Source organism: Synchytrium microbalum, assembly GCF_006535985.1.
Source record: "Synchytrium microbalum strain JEL517 chromosome Unknown SmJEL517_scf0046, whole genome shotgun sequence".
NCBI classification, from domain to species: Eukaryota; Fungi; Chytridiomycota; class Chytridiomycetes; order Synchytriales; family Synchytriaceae; genus Synchytrium; species Synchytrium microbalum.
The window spans coordinates 152,050-172,947 of NW_022158395.1; the positions used below are offsets into that span (position 1 = coordinate 152,050).

A 20,898-nucleotide genomic window follows, 5' to 3' on the forward strand; every position below is an offset into this window, starting at 1 on the left:
ATTTTTGCTTGATTTTCTTTTTTGTGAAGAGAGCTTGTTTGAGAGGAGACATTAGTAGCATAAGCTAACGCATCGACGTTCAAATCTAGTTAATCCGAGGGTAGGGGCCACGATGAGCAGCACGGACGCATCAAATGCAGCCGACAAGAATGTCGAAATGTGGAAGATCAAAAAGCTGATCAAGTCATTAGAAGCCGCTAGAGGAAACGGAACGAGCATGATATCCCTCATCATACCTGTAAGTGTATTTTATGCAAATTCATACTACAGACTTCCTACTTGCAATTGGATTGAAGCTCGTTGGAAAGATGTGCTTCGTTTGAGTGCAATGGGTGTGTGAGCTTGGTGTATATTGACGAGAGCACAAGATTGACGCTAGTGAATGGACGTCATTCGCTCAAAGTATAGATGTCATAACTCATATCCAGTGTCATCGATTGGTCCCTGAGAAGGAACTGTCTCGCCAACGAGCCTCAACGCTCCAAACTCAAACTACTCTACTACGCTCAACTCAACATCTTCTTCCTTCCAATTATAGCCGAAAGATCAGATATCTCGAATCGCTAAAATGCTGGCTGACGAATACGGAACAGCTTCAAACATCAAATCCAGAGTCAATAGATTATCTGTCTTGGCCGCAATCACATCCACCCAACAGAGACTCAAACTATACAACAAGGTACCACCGAACGGGCTAGTCATATACTGTGGCACCATAGTCACCGAAGAAGGCAAAGAACGTAAAGTCAACATTGACTTTGAGCCATTCAAAGCAATCAACACATCCCTATACCTCTGCGACAACAAATTCCACACTGAAGCACTAGGAGAGCTATTAGAGTCCGACTCCAAATTCGGATTTATTGTCATGGATGGTAACGGTACCTTGTTTGGTACCCTGACTGGAAACACGAGGGAAGTCATACACAAGTTCTTGGTCGATCTACCCAAAAAGCACGGTAGAGGAGGTCAATCCGCATTACGTTTTGCTCGTCTACGAGAAGAAAAACGTCACAACTATGTCCGTAAAGTAGCTGAATTGGCAGTCCAATTCTTTGTAACAAACGATAAAGTCAATGTCTCGGGTCTGGTACTAGCAGGTTCAGCAGACTTCAAAACCGAACTATCACAATCAGACATGTTTGATCAACGTATGCAGGCCAAAATCATTAAACTAGTAGATGTATCGTATGGTGGGGAAAACGGATTTAATCAGGCTATAGAATTATCCACCGAAGTATTAGCCAATGTCAAATTCATCCAGGAAAAGAAGCTCATTCAAAAGTATTTTGATGAAATCTCTCAGGATACTGGTAAATACTGCTTTGGTGTAGAAGATACCTTGGAAGGGCTTAAACAGGGTGCCGTCGAAATACTGATTGTGTGGGAAAACTTGGATATATCTAGGCATATCTTGAAAAATCCACTGACTGGTGAAGAGGTTATTAAACATTTGACAAAGGAACAAGAAAAGGATCGTAGTCACTTTTCTGGTGAAGGACCGGATGGAGCCAAGTTTGATTATGAGCAAATTGAAAAGCTGTCACTATTAGAATGGGTAAGCAGCAGTGTGGTAGATGCCGTGTATCGTTGTTGGGTGCCGTTGAAGGTGTTATGAGAAGACGCATCAGAAATCATACGGCAACATTTGTTGGGTTTTTTGCACCCTCTAATGTTTTACTGACTCAATCTCCCACCATCAACAACAATAGCTTGCCGATAATTACAAAAAGTTTGGTGCAGAATTGGAATTCGTGACAAACAGGTCACCTGAAGGCTCCCAGTTTGTAAAAGGATTTGGTGGAATGGGGGGTCTGTTACGATACAAGGTCGACCTCTCAACCCAGGAATGGGATTCTGATGAGGAATACCTCAGTGATTAAGAGCACTGATGTATACTTCACTCACACACACACATAAAAACAGTATAGTTTTTGTACGCAAGATTCATCTTCTATAGATTTTTTGCATTTCGAAAACACTTGACAATATATTTGGTTATTTCCTTGAACTTTTGCGTTTGTATTTGAGGAGTTGGTGCAGATACAAACAGCGAAAAAAGATATGCTTTAGAATGCTTTATAGTAGGGTTCTGTCATACCCTTTACTTTGAACCAAGCAGCATCAAGTGCCTCAACAACTTCGGCTGGAAGAGGACCCAATAGAGTAGCCTTGAGATTAGCTCGAATGTGCTCCCTTCAGAAAAATATCATTAGCAAACAAAGAAAGCCGGCTCCCTTGAACAGTCGAAATACTAACCCGTTAGAACCACCCAAGATATACCCATCCCCCTTCGCAACATCCAGTTTCGAATGATGCTTAAACCATCGCAACGCCACCTCCATAATATCAAGATTCAACGGCTCCAACACTTTCTTGACTTCATCCAAGGCTTCCAAGAATGTGTTCTTCCAGTATCGGTCGCGGTATTGAGCAGACCCTGCGAAACGGGTGTTTGGTTCGAGAGTTTGGGTTATTGATGAGTAGCGGGATGTGAGGAGACCGCCTTTGGTGGTGACGAATGTGAGTGAGTGTTTTGAGAGCAAAAAAGAGAGTGATTCGGCGGATGAACGTACCAGCCAAAGGACTGTAGCTGTAGAATCGGATGTTGAGTTTCTTGAGACACACAAACAATCTGACGGGATAAACGGTTGGGTTAGCTGTCAAAAGGTATTGCGTAGTGATAGGAACTTACTCTGATTCCACGTCTCGAGTGATAGCATTGTAGATGCCTAAATGTTGTTTTGGTATGAGAATTTTTGCTCTTAACAGTGACTAATAAAGTATATAATACCTTGGTAGACAGTAGGCTTCACCCATCCATTGCGATCACAGATATCATATATTTCCTAGACGAAACATAATATTAATGAATAAGCAAACAAAGCGAATACAACCAGGGCCTGCATTGCTCAACTTACTTGAACTTCAAAAGCAGCATAATTCGACAACCCCAATTCCTCAAATTTGCCTTCCTTGTGCAAATCATTGACTGCTCGTAGAGTATCAATGTATGGAACTGTACGGTCTGGTGCATGGAGATAGAATAACGGGATTTTGGTAGTCTGCAGTTCCTTCAAGCACACTGCGAATGTCTCCTTCAATTTCTCGGGAGCGTGGTCGCCAGCTTTTATTGGCCTATAAACAAAACCGTCAGATCAAATGAAGCAAAAAAGGCCTCACAAAAGCACGTTACCATATCTTGGTAGCGACCTTGAACTCGGAGACAAATCCAAGCTTGGCCAGTGTAGCTTCACTGTTTCCCTTTCCGTATACACGGGCTGAATCGACTTCATCGTGTCCGAGTGATGCAAAATATTTGAATGTTTCCTTCAGGTCTGCTTCGTCAATCCATCTTCCACCAACCTAACAGATGGTTGTCCCAAATGTTTTAATGTTTGTGACATTTGAAGGAGATTGAAAAAAGGAGATCGAGGGCCGATACCATGTTGGTTCTGCATATGTGAAGATGTTGGTTTAGCTGTTGCATCTATTGAATTGGCTGTAATCGCTGAAAGAAAGTGCATCCACGAAAAGAGCTTGGAGCTTTCGAAGCGACGACAGAAGAGTTCCAGGACTTACCCGAGGATGACACGAGGATATTCATTGACCATTTTCAGCTTCTTTTCTTGGGCAATTGAGTTGGAGCTCTCTTTAGCAGCTTTCGCTGATTGCGTCAAGTGTGCGAATGTTGTCGCGATCAAACATGATCAAATCTGTTCATTGATTCTATTCCAAGTGCTTTTTTACGCAACAATTTTACAATTCTAAACTACCATATAAGGCGTCGGTTGTGCCTGAAACTTCCGTTCCTCTGAACAACTCTTATAAAACCGTTTCAACGACACCTCATTCATTCTCGGCCTTACATCTGCATGACCTTCTAGGTACATATCAAGCAGCTCATCGCAAAAAAAGTAGAACGACTCGAAGTGATATGATGGGAATGGCTTTTGGTCCTTTCTAGTGATATTAACGGTCCCAATTCCCCATTGCCATAGTGGGGTGGCTAACCCATCTTTCCAAAAATTGGAAACGTGGTTTTAGTATCCAAATCTAGTTCCAAAAGTGGCGTAAACACTTTCTTTACGGTTCCACCACAAGGTACGTGATAGGTTAATCATCCCACTTTACACGGTGAGGCCATGCGTAGCATGGAATGGGATCTGCCTCACTGTTTGCAGGATTCTCTCTCTATACACTTACAGGAAAGCCAATTCGGCGTGATACCGCACTAGTGTATGTTTCTTATTGACGAAACATGGGGTGATTTGATTTGTTTCCCAGCGTCCCCCTTCGCCGGTACAGTGAACCTAAGAATAAATGATTGATTTTAAATCAAATAATAATGAGAAAAGCAGTTCAAGACGTTCGTTCCTGCAACAAGACGCCACCCAATAAAAAGAAAACAAAATTGTCACTATGTGAGACACCTGAAGCACACTAACCTTGGTAGCAATGATTTCGCGCACTTCCTCTTTATCTGCTGAATTTCTATCCTTCGCTACACTCGTTGGAATTTGGCTATTCCCTTTACCACCATTGCCTCCGCTGAAATCCAGGCATTGATGTTGGCAGAAACACTAGTACTGCTTATTACGGTACCTTGGCACGCTATTTTATGAGTATTCCAGTCTTTTTTGACATTCTTGATTACAATAGTAGGCACTTTTGCACGTGAGCATCGTAAAAGCGAAAAGGGATTCTGTTGCAGTATTTTTGCACTTGTTGCAGGAGACCATGCCTAGAATGGAGTGCTATAATGGTTGTAATAATTCCACTTGTGGCGGTAGTAGTGTGCCGACCTGGTTTGGGTGCTTTCAACAAGTTTGGTTGTCGTTCGCGTCCTTTTTTGAAAGATTTGTGATTGAAGTTGCGCATCATCGCCCTCCAATTCTTTGGAATTTCTTGATAAAAGTTGTTTATTTAAACTCTTTCAAAATACAAAGAGTTAATGTCTTCTACCTTTCATTGATAATTCATTCACCTTTGATACGACCACCAGCATTTTCAGTGCGAGTCTAGCTCACGTACGACAGAATCAATAGGTGACGAAGCTATATCATCTACTTCTGTAGGACCACTCATTATATCTGACTGAGTAAGAGACTGTGCTGCATTATGAATTTGAAAGGCTTCTGCATATGCAATAAAGGCCACTTCAAGGTCATCGTCATCAGAACCGTCGGTCTAACGCAAACCGAGGCATTTTCAGTTCCAGTGAACAGTGCAGATTGAAATGACAAGTAATAGTAGTTTGACTCGAACTGTTGAGCTACGTATATCTGTATCAGACAAGCCTTCCGTGGATGGGTTCCGTGCAGTTCCAACTCGCTGACCTGATTCAGCAAGCAACTCCAGGCGATTAAGATGTTGTCTGAGTTCAGCGAGTTCACGATATGCAGCCATAAGAAAATCTTCGCCAGAATCAGCCTGAGTTAGAGAATTTCAGTACAGAGTATTAGTGAAGGCAAAGGACATAAATCGTAGACTGTTTTGAGACGATTCACTTACATCGACAGCATCCAAAGTACTGCGAGCATATTGACGCCATACTGGTTCTGTATTTGTTGGACCAGCTCGTTGACCTCGAAGACTCGAATATCGTTTACGAATGGCTTCACCGACATCACTCAATAAAGTAAATCCACCTCGAACTCCACGAGTAGCGAGACTGTCAGCGTAGTGCATAACCCATACGGGAGGAGTCAGTGCAATCATTGCAGCGGGTCCAAGGATTGCATACACAATCAGTTGCATAGAAGGCAGCATCTTGTTAAGCTCTTCGACCTCAGCAACATATTGAGTGTCCATTCCATCCCGTAGTAGTTGTTGTAGCTATTCTGGAAAGTGTTGAGTCGCTCAGGAGTATCTTAAATATAGCAAGCGACACTTCAAATGCCATCCAACATACATATGGCGGCAGAGTCCTCAATACACGGGCTGCCCCATCAGAAGTAAACTAAATAACAACCAAACAATCAGTTGTTTGACTTAATCAAACTTGAGCGACCTGTCAAAAAAGTTACCATCAAGCGGTAAGACTCAAGAATTCCAATACTAGCAGCCAGTACCAATGAAAATCGCAAGTTCCCCAATATCTTTGATACAGGTCTTGCTATTGCAGCTTCAGACCATAGTATACCAATGCTAGCAATAAGGATCACATAAACTGGAGCCATGACAATGATGCCCAATACATCCGATACTTTTTTCAAGGCTTCAGATTCTTGAAAGCGATACCAACGACGTCGTGGTGGATCAGCTCGTCTGATAAGGGTGTGATGACTGATGTCAATCAGTTTAGATTGGCCTGAATTTGGACTGACAGCATCGACATTGGTCGATACATCCAACGATCTCGGAGATCTACGAGGGATATTCTTGGCATGACATAAAGAGTTGAAGATGATTGCCAGTGCGAGAAATACGACAATGGACTTCATAGCAGCGATAAGTATATGAAATGTGCAAAAACTTGAGGTTTGACGCATTGCGATAACTTTGACGTGTAGAGATAAGGAATGTCAGAACGGGCAAACCCCAGTGCATGTTCGTGTTTTCAGCTTAAAATGAGGGGTTTCAGCTCGAAATGACAGCAAGAGCTGGATGTGGCTCTCTCTGGTCGAATTTACGTGCCATCATTCGTTAGAAAGTGATCTTTTGACAGGAGCAGAGGCTGAAGTTTAGCAGCCAAGATAGATTGGAGTTTGGTTGTATTCCTGGATTGAAGAAGATAGCCCAGCACCGCTCTTCTTGTTCTCGACAAGGTATATGGTATCACGAAAAGATAATAGAAATCTCTTAGCTGGACTCCTCATGCAGCTCAAATAGTGTTCTTCATTAGCGTAAAGTCAACTATAGACATGAAAATCTTCTATTGGGAAAGCATCATAGCTCCATTTCATCACCTGTCGTTTACAATCAATTTTGGGTGATTGATTTTAGCTCCATACAAAGCACTTGAGGAAACCAGAGACACTACTAGCCACAGTATCAGAAAGTCATGATATAGATATTGAGCTTTCTGTTCATATACGGTTTGTATTACGGTTTGTAAGAGCGGCGTAAAACATGGAATCTCCTCCAACCCCAAAAACGAACGATTTCAAGACGAGTAAACTTGTTCCGAGGGTACAGTCTTAATGAAATGCTATAGTAAGTAGTGCAAAGAAAGTTTTTCAAGCTCATTTGACTACTTTCGATCAATTCATGCGCACATGTTTCACTTTATTTGTCGCCTTCCAACTTTATTCTACATTTGCTGAGAATAGAAGGGGAGAGAGATAGTGAAAATATCACCTTTTATATTATGTTCTTGATCACCCTTCAAACTCGTCATATAGCTGCTAATCACGTGTTGCTCTTGAAGTTGATTGCTTGCGCCTGTGTCACAGCCACACACTTCGAAGGAAGGCCTTATCAAATGGTACATTCAAAAAAATCCCAAAAATCACCAAAACACATCTGTAATCACCCATACAACCACATCCTGGTATGTATCATGTCTGAAATAGCAGACAGAGTAGAGAATTAGTGGTGGAAAAAGTCTCAATTTACCTTCTAGAATTGGCACGTTCTTCTTGTATGGTGTCGAACCCAAGGCACGGTCACGGTAGACATTTCTTAGAATTCATAGAGAGAAAGGACATTTAGCAATTCGGTGACGAGGTTATTGCGTCTTCAAATACAAACACTGTTGCGTTAATAAACACATGGAAACTTCACCACTTAATACGTAACTTACAAAATGCCACCGAGAGAAGCAACTGCAGCAGCGCCAAAAGCAACAGGTACCCAGCTCAGATTTCGCTTTTCCGTCATACTTCTTGTTGGTAAATGTAACGTTTTTTCACGTGAATGGGAGGTGGCAGTGTGTTGGAGTTAGAAAGAGCTGAAGACTGGCCTGACAAGAAGTTGTAGAAGATTTCGATGAACGTATTGTGGTCATTCTTGAATTTGAAATGCGAAAATCCCTCGTCACTTGATATAACAAGGAAGCCCGAAGCTTCATTTCCAATTCCCATGCGATGGCAAGAAATTGGTCAGCGAGCAAGTTTTCTTGGAATGATAACGTGTTTCTACGCGTTAAATCATGTAGATCAAGGAATAGATTCAGTAGATCTCATAGAAGAATGCAGCTCTCGTGAAAGACTCGACTTTCTTGATTTCTTGCATTTGGCGAGCTTGTGCAGAGGGGGATGCCATCTCCGCAAATGAAGAAGGAAAGCCTCATAGGGTAGACAGTTCTAATTTATATAATTATCGTAAGTCAATGATGCCTCTTTCCGCAGATCTTCATATGGTCTTATTTTAATTGGAGCTGACATTGAATCTTCATGTGTAGAAAGCTGAGATGTCATCACCATCCAAGACGAAAACACCGCCGTTGGTCCATACCTGCAATGGTTGAGTTTTTGATGTTTTGTGTTTTCGCCTTGGTTGGGATCAAACCACTTTTGCCTTGTATGGCATCGCAATTGTGTGGATTCTATTAGACAAACAGCGCATCCATCGAATAGGCTTACTCTCTCTCTCTGTGGCTCTCCTCGCTGTGGGCTAGATGGTTTCGACCATCCCAAGTGAGCGAGCTACACACATTTCCTAGCTAGCCTCTCTCTCGCTCCCTCTCTCACGGCCCAAACGATGGATGGCAAAACCCTCAAGGTATAAAATAAGTTCTGTTTTCTCGCTTGTTGAGTTGGTTGTGGAGTGAGTTTGGTTTGGGTGCCAAGTCAATATGTGAACGCTTCCCGAAGATGAAGAGGTGGATAGGGTCGCAGTTACACACATATTGGCTTGAAAGGGTGATTTGTCCTTGGTTGGCGTGGTGGGCGGACGACAAAGCTGGCTGAAGTCCTTGGGCTGAATCCTGTGGTTGACGCCTTCGGGCTACTTCCTTTCTCGGGTCTTCTGGGTTCTTGTTGAGCGTCACTGCCGACATCGAGCATAGAGGTGACCTACATGTGGTAGGGAGCCTAATACGTAACTGTATTGGTTGATCTGTAAGAAAGTTGGAATAGTTTTAAGCACATTCGCTGCCAGCTAAAGGTCTTGGGATCGACATCCGAGTTCTAACATACTTTTATATTCTTTGCCTACAAACCCTTCGTATAGTGTTACGGCTATACGTGACATTTCTGATATGAGTTCAAAGAAGTTGGATATAAAAGTTCAACTTGTAATAAAACAAGTAGCTGAATGTGGTATATTGAATGCTTTGGGATCCTGCATTGCCAACTAACTTCTATTCAAGGAATAAAAATACTCATACATTTCATCTGATTCTATCAATTGTTGTTGGCAATCCATCAGAGAATTCTAAGGTAAGTACAATATTGGTGAATTGAGAAAAGTTTTCTATCTCTGCGTTGTTCTGCCTTTCATTGCTACCTTCACTTGTTTTTGTCTTTGATAAGACCGACGGATGGACCATCAAAACGTTCCGCCTAAGAGAAACTTTCACTTAACAACATAAACAGAATTTCAAAGAGTCCATCAGCAAGCACTCACAGATGATGTACGACCACTGCTCATCCCAGAACGAAAATCGTCCAAGGCGGCATCTCCTGCCACATTCATCAAACCGCGAGATGTTATCTCGTCACGGCCAACGTCCAACGATTGGAAATGAGAACGTCCTCGAGCTTCATATCGTGAGATACTCAAACCAGTGGAGTGGTGCTCAAGTAAGCCCATATCAGCAGCCACCGAAGCGCTGCCATCAAGGTCCTGTGTAGCTCCACCTATCATATCCACGAGAGCAAGCACCGGACGGCCCTCAGAATCCACTCCGTGTCCAACCGGTACAGGGTATGCAATGACATCATCATTGTCGTCGTCATCATCACCAGTCTATCGAAACACACATGTTGTGAGTACAGTTGCTCATTACGATACAATTACAAAAACATAGACCTAATTGACAATCGTCACGCACATCTGTATCAGAAAAGCTGCTGCCAACATATTGATACAATGCAGGTTCTACTGGACCTCGAAGACTAGAATATCGTTCACCAATGACAACACCGACAGCACCCAATGATTTACATAGGGTTTTGAGGCTGCAAGTAACCAATTTATCAGCATGATGCATTGCCCATATAGGAGGTGTCAGCCCAAGTATTCCAAGATCTGGGAGCCAGTTGTAAACAACCATTTGCATCACTGGCAGAGCACTTCAAAGCTCTCCACCATCACCAAGATATCCTCTGTTCATTCCTTCACGAACGTTCGGCTCAAACTATTGCAACAAATACAGGAGAGTGGCGGTCAGTATCCTTGCAAACACGATGTCTCGCAAATCGAGACCTTGAGGTACAGACGGGAAAGCATCATGTACTACGCGGCCCAAATCAGCTTGTATAGAAGCCTATAACCATGGTTGAAAGGACACAATTGTGAGTTGAATAGACCTTTTATCAACCTGAACGACCTGTCAAAGTTGTTCCTACCATCGACTCAGTCATCGCCCCAAACGTTGTCATTTCCAAAGAAGCTTGTGACGCATCCAAGAGTCGGGACACAGGCCTTGTGATTGAGGCTGCCACCGATAACAACCCAATGGTTGCAGCAAGTACCACATAAGCAGGAGCGACGGCAATGATGCTCAACGCATCCGAGACCTTTTTGAGTTTTTCCGATACTCGAAAGCGATACCACCGGCTTTGTGGTGAATCACCTCGCTTCATCAAAGCATGATGTCCATCATCAAATAGTGCAGATTGCAAGGAGTTTGAATTGACAGCGTCCAAATGGTTTGATGATGTTTCCAACGATCTCAACTGCATGGGAATCACTTTAGCATGATAGGAAGAGCTGAGTGTAATCACAGCTGCGAGAAGAGATAGAAATGTCTTCATTGTAGCAACCGGCATAGAGGTTTGAAGAAAGTTCAAAGTTGACAGGTTTCCATGAATTTGTCTGTGCACAAATAGAGGAATTTTATGAGATCACGTGTAATTTACGCGCTTGTTGACTGAATCTGAAAGAAAACCACTATCATCTACCGTCTAAAGATAAACAACTTCTATTTGAGAAAGAAAATCACAAGCAAATCTTCACGACGTCCCATAAACACGATACAATCAATCGTTGGTAATACGTCTCCCAGTCTGAGTATCCTAGTACAATAACGGTATAGCTTCAGTTCTATGTTTTACCATTCCACACGAGTATCAAGAAACATTGATAACTCACCAAAGATCCATGTGTAGCACTCATCTTACTGCCCATATCCCTAAAGACGTCATCTCTTGCCAGTGAGTACGTAGTAGCAAGAAAAGATTCATGGTGTTCCAAGGCATCGGCTTCTATTTCTTTCATCTGCTTCAGTGGCCCCATTCACATCCCAACTGAATGCCACAATGATAGACGCCTGAACAGCATCCAGTATCTTTGATACGGGCATAGTGACTCCAGCAACGATAGAAATGATCCCAATACTTGCAGCAAGCACGAAAATAGTGGGTGCATAGGTCGAAATGCCGGCACCATCCGCGACCTTTTTCAGTATTGATAATACTTGAAAGCGATACTGATGACGTCGTGGTGGATCATCATGCTTCCAATGACGTCGTGGTGGATCATCAGTTTCATAATAGCATTACGGTCAGTATCTGCTAACTCATATCGCATTGAATCGGGTTTGACAGGTGCCAAACTGCTTTGTGACGCATCCAACGATTCCAAGTGCGTGGGATGCATATCTTTGGCATGGCACAGTGAGCTCAAGGTGATTACAGGTGTGAGAAGTGCTACAGTGGTCTTCATTGAAGCGATCATTACAAAAGAACAGGTACCAATGGCTTACTTTTCAGACAGATACATTGTATTAGCATGATGGTCAGTAATTGCGAAGTGAAATTGGATGTAATCGGGATTGAGAGGATCCAAATTGTCTTGTGATGCATCCAGCGATTTCAAGTGCATGATAGGATATCTTTGGAATGGCACAGTGAACAGGAGGTAATTACAAGTGTAAGGAGTCACTGCCAAGTCTTCATTGCAGCAGGGTATATGTCTTTTGATATACTTGGGTTTGCCGTGTTGTTTGACGTGTTGTACGAGATTTGACGTGCATAAGGGTGCAGGTATCAACTTTCAAACGACATCCAAAGCGCGTGTGGTTTACGCTTCCCAAGGGAAACTGAAGGAGAAACACTGGCCTTGGCTTGCATGTCGTTTTACTCCATTGCACACTTGGAGCATGAACTTGTGACACGTACAAACACAATTGAGACCGACGAAATGGCTAAGGTATGAGCAAGATTTGATTCAGAGTTGACAGGTATGTGTAGTGTATGAAGCCACTAGTAGTCAGACAAGACCACAACAAGGACTCACCAACGTTCTGTTACAGAAACGGGCCCCTCTTACATCTCAACAGCAAAGAAGCAACAACTTCAGCCACTGGCTTTTGAAATTAACATAATACATGTTATCACTTGCTACATACAACACCAGCCATGAACCCCTCAATTGAAGTAGCCTTAAAATGAGCTATCACTCAAAAGCATGAAACCAACCAAAAACAAGAACACCAATCCCTTTTGCAATGATCCGATTCTGTAAATTAAAAAAAAGTGTTGTTTCTGCATATAGCTACATTCCTTACAAGAGTTGCACTCTACTCTGAGCCAAAAGTGTCCTTATAGCCCGATACCTCAGAATATACACATTATCCCTCTCCATAGATACCGAGTTGCCTCGATCATCTATTTGGAAGTCACCCACATCTTGAATGACGCGACAAAACACGGCATCGTCTAAATCGGGTGTGGTGATCATACTGATGTCGCCACCTTCGTCTAACCTTTGCAGAGCTGGCGGGAGACTCTCGAGGGATGATTTTAGATGGTGTTTTCGTATGAGTTCGTCGTAGCTAGTAGTTGATAGTTCAAGTTGTGAGTAAAGTTCGGTGATTTTGCAGCGAGTCAATGTTGAAGCATACCGTTCAGCGAATACAAGTTCTTTCGGTGATAGTTTCCTCCGATGTTCGGCTTCTTGTAAATAGTGCATTACGTGCTCTTCAATCTATAATTCAACATTTACATTCCTGATCAGCGTTTGCATGCTTGATTCAGACACAATGTTCCCTCACCTTGGCCAATCTAGCTCTCAAATAACTCCTCATTACGAATTTAATCCGTTCCATCTCTTGCTGATACAGCACTTGTAAGAAGGCAGCATCGGCTCGTCCATCTCGCAATGTATCCACATTTGCAGACTTTTGATGCAAAGACAGTTAGATCCAGGCGTCAGAACATATCAAATAAATCCAGAACTTGCACATGTAATATTCGCTCTACCTGAACTTCAAGCATCTCCATCAGATTCGTCATGAGTCCATCTTCATATGGAAGCACTTCTGGTGCACAGCGCTCATTCACCCATGCCTGAGTCAGGCTCTTGACGTCGTCGTTTGCATATGTGGCGGGATCTATATCTGTATCGTCATCGTCTATTTCGGCTAGCATTCTTGCAAGTTTGGTGAAATGTGTGTTTTGATTTTTGAAAGTTTTGGAAGGGATGTAGCTTGTGACATGAGTATCAAACGTAAAATTATCAAAAGGTTACTAATATGATACACTTCGCGTCCAATGAAGATCTATTTTGTATTGAGATACGTTCGATGGGATAATGCGTGTTTGAAAAAATTAGAGGCGTTACGTGGCGATTACAATTTTTGAGGATATAAAATGTTCTACAAAGGGGGGCCGATTCACCAAGCTACCGTCAGTTTGCCGGTTGTTCTCCAGCTGCAGAATCCAAATAGTGCAGACATTGAGCTCCAAACACCGGCACGCTCTTATATATAGCAGTGGATTCCTATTCAGCAGAAGGTCAGGATCCTGTTACGTAATCATACACCAGGACCAGCCACACTTACAGGAAGTGCTCTGACAGCACTCGCTAACCGGGCAGCAGCAGATGGATCCCGTTCAACGAGATCCTGAAGCGAATACATGTAGGTCTTGATAGTAAACAATATACATCCGGTCTTTGGAAACCGTCGAACAGTTTGGTATTCGGCTCGTAGAAACACCATCTGGTGCACGTTGTAATTTGTGATATCTCCTCGCTGTTCGCTCCGATGATGTCCTCCGGGTTGATACAGTTCGGGAGAATCTACAAGAGCCTATTAAGGTGACGGCGGTTAGCGTATGAGCTCTGCGTGGTTCTTTACGTTTACGCACCCAATTCAGTCGGTACAAGGGGGACTTTAATTTAAGAAAGATACTATCCATCGTCCTTTGGATGACGCCATAGAAATCGACGGGTGCATGTATATCCTTCATCTCCATCCCCAGTTTCTTCGTTAGGCTCCATCGTCCAGGAAACACGAGGTTCGCAGCAGTTAACCTATACACATCTTCACCCTGTTTGCGCTCCATAATACAAAAGTCCTCTTGACAGAGCATGCCACATATCTCGAGCGGATGCGTACCCTTCTTGAACTCCTCTTCTATATCCCAGTCGTCACCCGTGACACGGTTCTTGATACCTTTAGCAGTCCTGGTAAAGATTGTTGGGTATCGAGCTAGTATGTGTTCGATGACACCTTCCATGACTTCGATAGACGCAGGCATAGATCCATCAATGTATTTCGTAACAAGATCTCGTTTCGTAGCAATAAGTTCCTTTCTATGTCCAATCTCGTAAGCGTAGTGTGAGTCAATATCAATCCAATCTCGTGGTTTCAAGTTCTTGAGGCCCGTTTGAGGTTTGAATGGGCCTTCCCGAAAGGCTTGTACTAGTTTGTATACAGACTCCTATCGTTGTGTGTTAAAAATCTGTTATCATGAAACTTGCACCACGAAATGTTGGATTATTGTGAGGTTTGCTTTGACTCACTTCTGGCGCAAGATCGCCGCTCCACGGTTCAGGAAGTATCCAGGCGTCAGGTGTAGGCCATAACGGTTCGGTTTTAACAGTATCTGGGTGCTTTGCGCCAGGAGCGATTTGGTTGTTACTGTCTCGACTATTACTCTCAGATATGTATCGGCGGCCGGCAGAGTAGACAGCGTAAGCTGTTACCATTGCTCCAACGGTCGGTATCACTATGTAAGGAAACTTGAAGAACCGGTCCATCGCCAGCTTCGGGGTCAATCGACCAAAAGATGTGGAAGATCAGCAAGCCATCGCGCATGCAGAGTGCATTCTAGCTATGATTCTCGCAGTTCTAGACAGCTAGAACCCTATTAATCAATGCGCCAGCTGCTCGCTGACGAAAATATTTGACCAAGCAAGTGCCAGCTCATCACATTGGGCAATTCCTTGATCACGTCCTTCTGTATATAATGCAATCGATGCAAAAGTATAAATAATACATGAAAGGGGTTCCTTCCACTGGTTCTATATACGGCCTTTCAAGCAAGTGCGAGATCAGAGTGATACACGTCTTCTGCCTTCACGATCCGTGACGCTGGTAGAAGCTTAGATTCCACTCTGCCCCACCTACTAAATGGATATATGATCCAGTCTACACGAGCAGTAACAAGTCCTAACGGTATAGGCCCAAACTTGATGATGAAATTAGCACAGACGTGAAAAGCACATCCAACCACTGAAACAACGAGCAGCTAACGAGCAGATACCTTGTTTGAGTCCCATTTATCCTTATTGTCGGCCACATCAGATTCGACCCAGCAATTTCCCTTGGGAACTTTGATCCAAGTAGTTGTGTCAGGTATGTTCTTCACTTTGGGGCATACTAGGTCATCTTCCAATGCCATAACCCTTTTGCATAATACGAGATCGGGATGCATTGGTGAAGTTACGAATACCACATCGCCTAATTGAATACCGTCTTGTCGTGTTGGAGCAATCTTGTTGATGAAGACGATATCTCGTGTTGGGGCCGAGTAATCTGGACTAGAAAAGCCAAGTGTGAGTTTACTAGATTAGAAGAATAGATCCAGCTTACTTTAGTGCGGGACTCATACTATTCCCAGATACTCTAGCTATCGAATACAGCTTCAGGTGAATCACCAATACAGGAGAGATACAGTAAAGTCCAATTCGCATCCATTTTCTCATGATAAATGACGCGTCCAACGACGCTCTCCCTAGCCCTAAAAGCTACGATAGGCTCTAAGTCTCCAAGCTCACTGAACGAAGGGAACCACTTAGGTCAGGCCAATTCACCAAGGATGTCGTGAGCATGCCCATCATCGATGCCTTTATTCCCGTCAGTTCTGTTCCTCTTACTCTACACATTGCCTGGCGACACTATATCGTGCAATGTGTGAAGAGCGAATCGTCCATTTCGATTCGAGCTGCTACGCTTGGTGAATTATGTATGCTGCAAATGGGATGCTATTCATTCAAGCCGATTTGGGAGACTATTGGTGATGAAGCATGTGGTATGTTTTCTATGCATCCATGGAGCTTTCCAATACATTTGTTGAGACATTTGAAGCTTTTGATCTGACTCCGTTTGTCGTCTGTTTCAGATGGCACTGAAGTCATTTTGAATCTTAAAACTGTTAGTGGAGATGAATCTGGACTGTATGGTTGGGTGGTTGCAAGTTCCTTACTCACCGAGCACGAGTGACTGAAACGCCTTCTTTTCAAAGGATGCTGCCTCACGCTCTGATTGGAGATCCTTCAATGTCACGGCGTCGACCACTACGACTTGTGCAGCTCATGGCGAGTGCACTCGGACCCTTGTGGTTTTGGGAACTAGCGTCATTACAGGATGAACACCTCGTTGCTGACATTGCCGGTATGCACTCAAAGCCAAGCTCACTTTTTCTGTATTTCATTGTACTGATCGAATTTCCGTAATCTAGCTACTTGCATCGCTCCTGGCCCTACGATAGCTCTATTAACAACCACATCAACTTTAATCATCTATACCTTGTCAGAACGCACAGCAGCAACTACTACAAGTAGTATAATTCAGCCTCAAATAATAGCACCATACTCGACGTCATTTCGCCATTTCGGTATTAAAAATGATCTACCGTCTTCACTAACGCACATACATGCACGAACAAACGACACCAAGAGACTGTTGGGAGGTCGACAGACAGAAAACGTAGTCACCGCCACCACTCTCGCTGCACCAACATGGACTCCAACACATCAAGATGGTGTTTTGATACCAAACATGTATTCAGATAGTTGTGTCGGGATACAATCATCACGACATACGATATGGATTGCTCTAGATACAGGAGTGCTTATTGAACGATCCGTACCGTCAAACACAACCCAATTCAATATAAATATGGAAGGAGATATACATGCCATCATACCAGCACGACTAGATTACGGACGTAGTGATTCGTTACTGGTACAAGTAGAACGTGATGGACGGTTCGTCTGGTGCTTGATTCAAACTGGTGAAATCAAAAACATCTGGGATGATTTCGATGATTCTTATGATGTGTGCGTTGGCGATTTTAGGAATCTGGGGTATAATCAGGTTGTGTTAATGTCGAGAAGTCAACAGCCACGTAATGGTGTAATCAAGAAGAAATGTCAGTTGTATGACTTTGTTGCTCAAGCTCAGGACATTTCTACGTTGTTTCCTGTACAGGGTGTCGCACGAGACGCTGGAACGAGTGCTCTGCAGTCGGTATCGCAGCTATTGAGTGTCAAGAATCAACAGCTGTTGGCTACTGCTACCGAATCGCAGTTTCTGGTGAACCTACTTATTGGAGTTTTTCTTGCTTTTGATCCAAGCTAACATATTGTATTCTCATGTTAGATAACATACAAGCAAAGAGCTATACAGTCATCACTAGCTTACTCTCAGTTTCTAAGCTCATCCTATTCGAAATACACTCCCCCGCCGTCTTTCGCCAAACAATTCAAGCTCAAAGATGGTCTGATACCGTTATTAGAGGCTAGTACTAGTAATAGTGAAGGTGTTGCTCCCATGGATGTAGACGATACTGTCGAATACCAACAACGTGATGTCAGAATCGTTGAATCAGAGTTTGTTGGCGTGTCGGGTGGAAGGCTGGCCAAATTTACTTGTACAGTAGAGAATGTGTCCGAAAGGTATATACGGGATGGATTGATGTGAATGTATGCAGATTTTTATTTTTATAGAACAATCATCCTTTTTTTAGAGCGCTGCATGACATTCAGCTTTATTGTACCATCTCTACACCTCATCCCATGAAAATGACCCATGTTGGTATGCTTGCTCTTCAAACTCATGAGTCGGCCACCTTGTCATTGGAAGTGACGTTGCCTGTAGTATGGGAAGGAAGCATATATACGAGTCTAGGATGGAAGAGATCTGATTCAAAGCGCAAACAGCTTAAATTGTTGGAGCATCGTGAGATTCAGTTGCAGCTAGAAAGGAAATGGCATGGTGAGTGCTCGTTAGTTGAGCAATGCTTCCTTTTTTGTACCGCCTTTTTTTCAAATACGTTTGAAATCTAAAACCTGGACCTCTCTTTATATAGATTCTGCACTAGCATCGAAAGCAGAGCTACGACTTGAAATGGATGCAGGTGCAGGAACAGCAGACAATAATGCCAACAAGCGGGATATTACTGGACAACGAATACATCAAGGTCTACGTGGTTGGCTTTCAGTGACTCTTGTACTGCGGGAGCATTTGCATTTGGAACCCATCTTGGTATGTCGTCATTTGTTATTAGTCATTTGTTATTAGTCGCTTGCCAAACCAAGGAGTCGGGAGTGTCGAATATTCTTGGCAAGAAACCAACACTGAAAAAATAACCAAGCTATTTGTTTCTCCCAGGGAAACCCTTTAATTTATAGTTCATATGACGCGTCAGTGGTCGTGACTCAACGATTAGAAAATCCTCGTCGTGATGGAGGTGGGAATGGTGTACTGATACTCAATTTTCGGGGCAAGGATGATTCCACGCTCTGTTTGTATATATTGTCATTCATCAAACATATTGTATCTTTGAATATTCGAGCCGAATTAATATCGGCAACGTAGAAATGTATACGAAACTCTAGAGAAAAATGTCCGACGTTTTGCGTGCTTTCGGATTCAGTCATTCGTATGAGGGCAGTTCACTTAGGATCACTCACAGCGGCTGGTTGAATTGCGTATAAGGAAAAGGTGCAAATCGGCGGTGAATTCAAGGACGTTGACGGGCAAGTTGGAATCGTGACTCGATCTTCATACTAAATTACATCACTTTATTAAAAACTGCTGGTAAATTTCGTGCATCGCAGCCATTGACGCAAATTCATGAAGACGCATGTTTTCAGATATGAATAACACGTCTTGAATTATATAAATAGGTCCCTTTTATACTCACGCTACGAACTATGAAGGCATCAAACAATGTGGCAAACACTACTAGTGCACCAACACAATGCCAAGGACAGGGCAAATCCAACAAGAAACGAATGGACCGCACGCCATCAAGAAAGGAACGCAAACAAGACAACAACCATTCCATAAAAATAGAAAAGGGTATCGCTATACCTAGTGTTGCAACCCTTCCCCACCAACGCCAAACAGCACGACCACCTGTATCAGCACTGCCAATCCCACCACCAGGCCTCACACCACACGCTCACGCATTCGCATCAGCAGCTGAAGCTGTCTCCAAATCACAAATCAACTTGATGAGCTGCGTGACTACGTCCTTGATGCTGCCTGTATACAACAGTACCACCACCACCAACAGCAATTACGATTACGATGCATATGTCGCACCACAAGGACAGCGCAGGACAAGAGCTTTAAGCGCTAGGGGATGGTTGTTTGATGAACCACACGTTGACTTGTGTCTGGATTTGAGGAATGATCTTTTGCTGGGACATGGATTTGTTGAGATGGGGTTGCAGCATATTATTGGACTTTATTAAGCCTAGATTGAGATGCTGATCAACAATAGAATCTTGGTTTTTGTTTTTTCATCGATGCATCAAGTAAAAACGACCAGTGTGCGATTTTTCCCATGTGTTATTCAAAGCCCCATCCTGAATTGAAGCGGAGTAGGGGTGAATCGTTGCTTACGGAAGGGGCTAAACAGCGAGTGTTTGGGGACGTTTGTAGTCGAATGGCAGTTGATGTATTTGGGGATTATGTGCATTATACATAGACCAAAGAGCCTGGTTATTCAAATTTTCCTGTAATGATATCATCTATGGGATGATCTTGTTGGAATTGCAGCAGTGGCGTGGATTTACAGTTGTGAAGGAGCCAATGCGTGAGAAGAGAGTTGAGTTCTGAAAGAAAGAGAGGATGTAGATGAGAGAAGGGCCTCGACCAAAAGGCAAGGGTACAGGAAACTTACCTTGTAACGTCATTGGCACATCACATTGCAGAGAGTAGTGGTCGGTGTGTTCGTGCAAGATGACCAAAGTGTCTGGCAAAGAAATACCTAGACACGGGAAGGTGGGGGGCATTTCAATATATACAGAAAGTATCAAGAAATAGAATGCGAAAGCGTGGGGTCCTGACGATATTTACCCTTGTTGATCTGATAGACGTGGGTGGATTTGGCATTGAATGTAGTCAGGATTTCAGCGAAATTAAGACCCAGCGGACGTAAACTCATTCCATTGGGGCCTAGGAAGGAATTATTAGATGCGGGCTATGAGGGAGAGTACTAGCACTGTTGTACCTTGGTAAATATTGCCTTTCCTGGGGCACACCAATCCTTCTTTCAAGACAACGTCATATGCCGAACGACCCAAGCGCTTTTGCACATCGCGGTCTCGGAGAGCAACCTTTTTCGAGGACTGCGGCCGATACAGTGTAAGTGGAACTGTCTTGAATCGGCCGAGAAAGGGTCGCGACATTTCTCGTTTGCTTGAATGCTTTAATTTCTTTAAAACTTGTTGCTTGAGGACGTTTTGAGAGTGGAGGGAGGAGGGTCTTTACGGCAAGACAGGAGGGAAACCTTGCACCAATTGTCTCAATATTATGACGCGTGC

The 20,898-nt window shown here is 43.3% G+C and overlaps 4 protein-coding genes across 4 annotated transcripts; 1 reads left to right on the plus strand and 3 right to left on the minus strand.

Moving 5' to 3' along the window:
• Nucleotides 1-112: 112 nt before the first annotated feature.
• SmJEL517_g05304 (uncharacterized protein) lies at nt 113-1,883 on the plus strand (the record flags this gene model as incomplete). Its single annotated transcript, XM_031171230.1, has 3 exons — nt 113-238; nt 539-1,558; nt 1,713-1,883. The coding sequence occupies 3 exons, from the start codon at nt 113-115 to the stop codon at nt 1,881-1,883; spliced, it is 1,317 nt and encodes a 438-aa protein (XP_031022792.1).
• A 10,732-nt stretch (nt 1,884-12,615) lies between these two features.
• On the minus strand, nt 12,616-13,481 carry SmJEL517_g05305 (uncharacterized protein; the record flags this gene model as incomplete). Its single annotated transcript, XM_031171231.1, has 4 exons — nt 12,616-12,886; nt 12,956-13,038; nt 13,106-13,231; nt 13,314-13,481. 4 exons carry the CDS (start codon nt 13,479-13,481, stop codon nt 12,616-12,618), a joined length of 648 nt encoding a protein of 215 aa, XP_031022791.1.
• Nucleotides 13,482-15,374: 1,893 nt separating this feature from the next.
• On the minus strand, nt 15,375-16,044 carry SmJEL517_g05306 (uncharacterized protein; the record flags this gene model as incomplete). The annotated part of the gene is made up of 3 exons (XM_031171232.1): nt 15,375-15,527; nt 15,603-15,879; nt 15,932-16,044. The coding sequence occupies 3 exons, from the start codon at nt 16,042-16,044 to the stop codon at nt 15,375-15,377; spliced, it is 543 nt and encodes a 180-aa protein (XP_031022790.1).
• Nucleotides 16,045-20,074: 4,030 nt separating this feature from the next.
• Nucleotides 20,075-20,763, minus strand: SmJEL517_g05307 (uncharacterized protein; the record flags this gene model as incomplete). The annotated part of the gene is made up of 4 exons (XM_031171233.1): nt 20,075-20,187; nt 20,256-20,342; nt 20,432-20,555; nt 20,617-20,763. 4 exons carry the CDS (start codon nt 20,761-20,763, stop codon nt 20,075-20,077), a joined length of 471 nt encoding a protein of 156 aa, XP_031022789.1.
• Between the last annotated feature and the right edge of the window lie 135 nt (nt 20,764-20,898).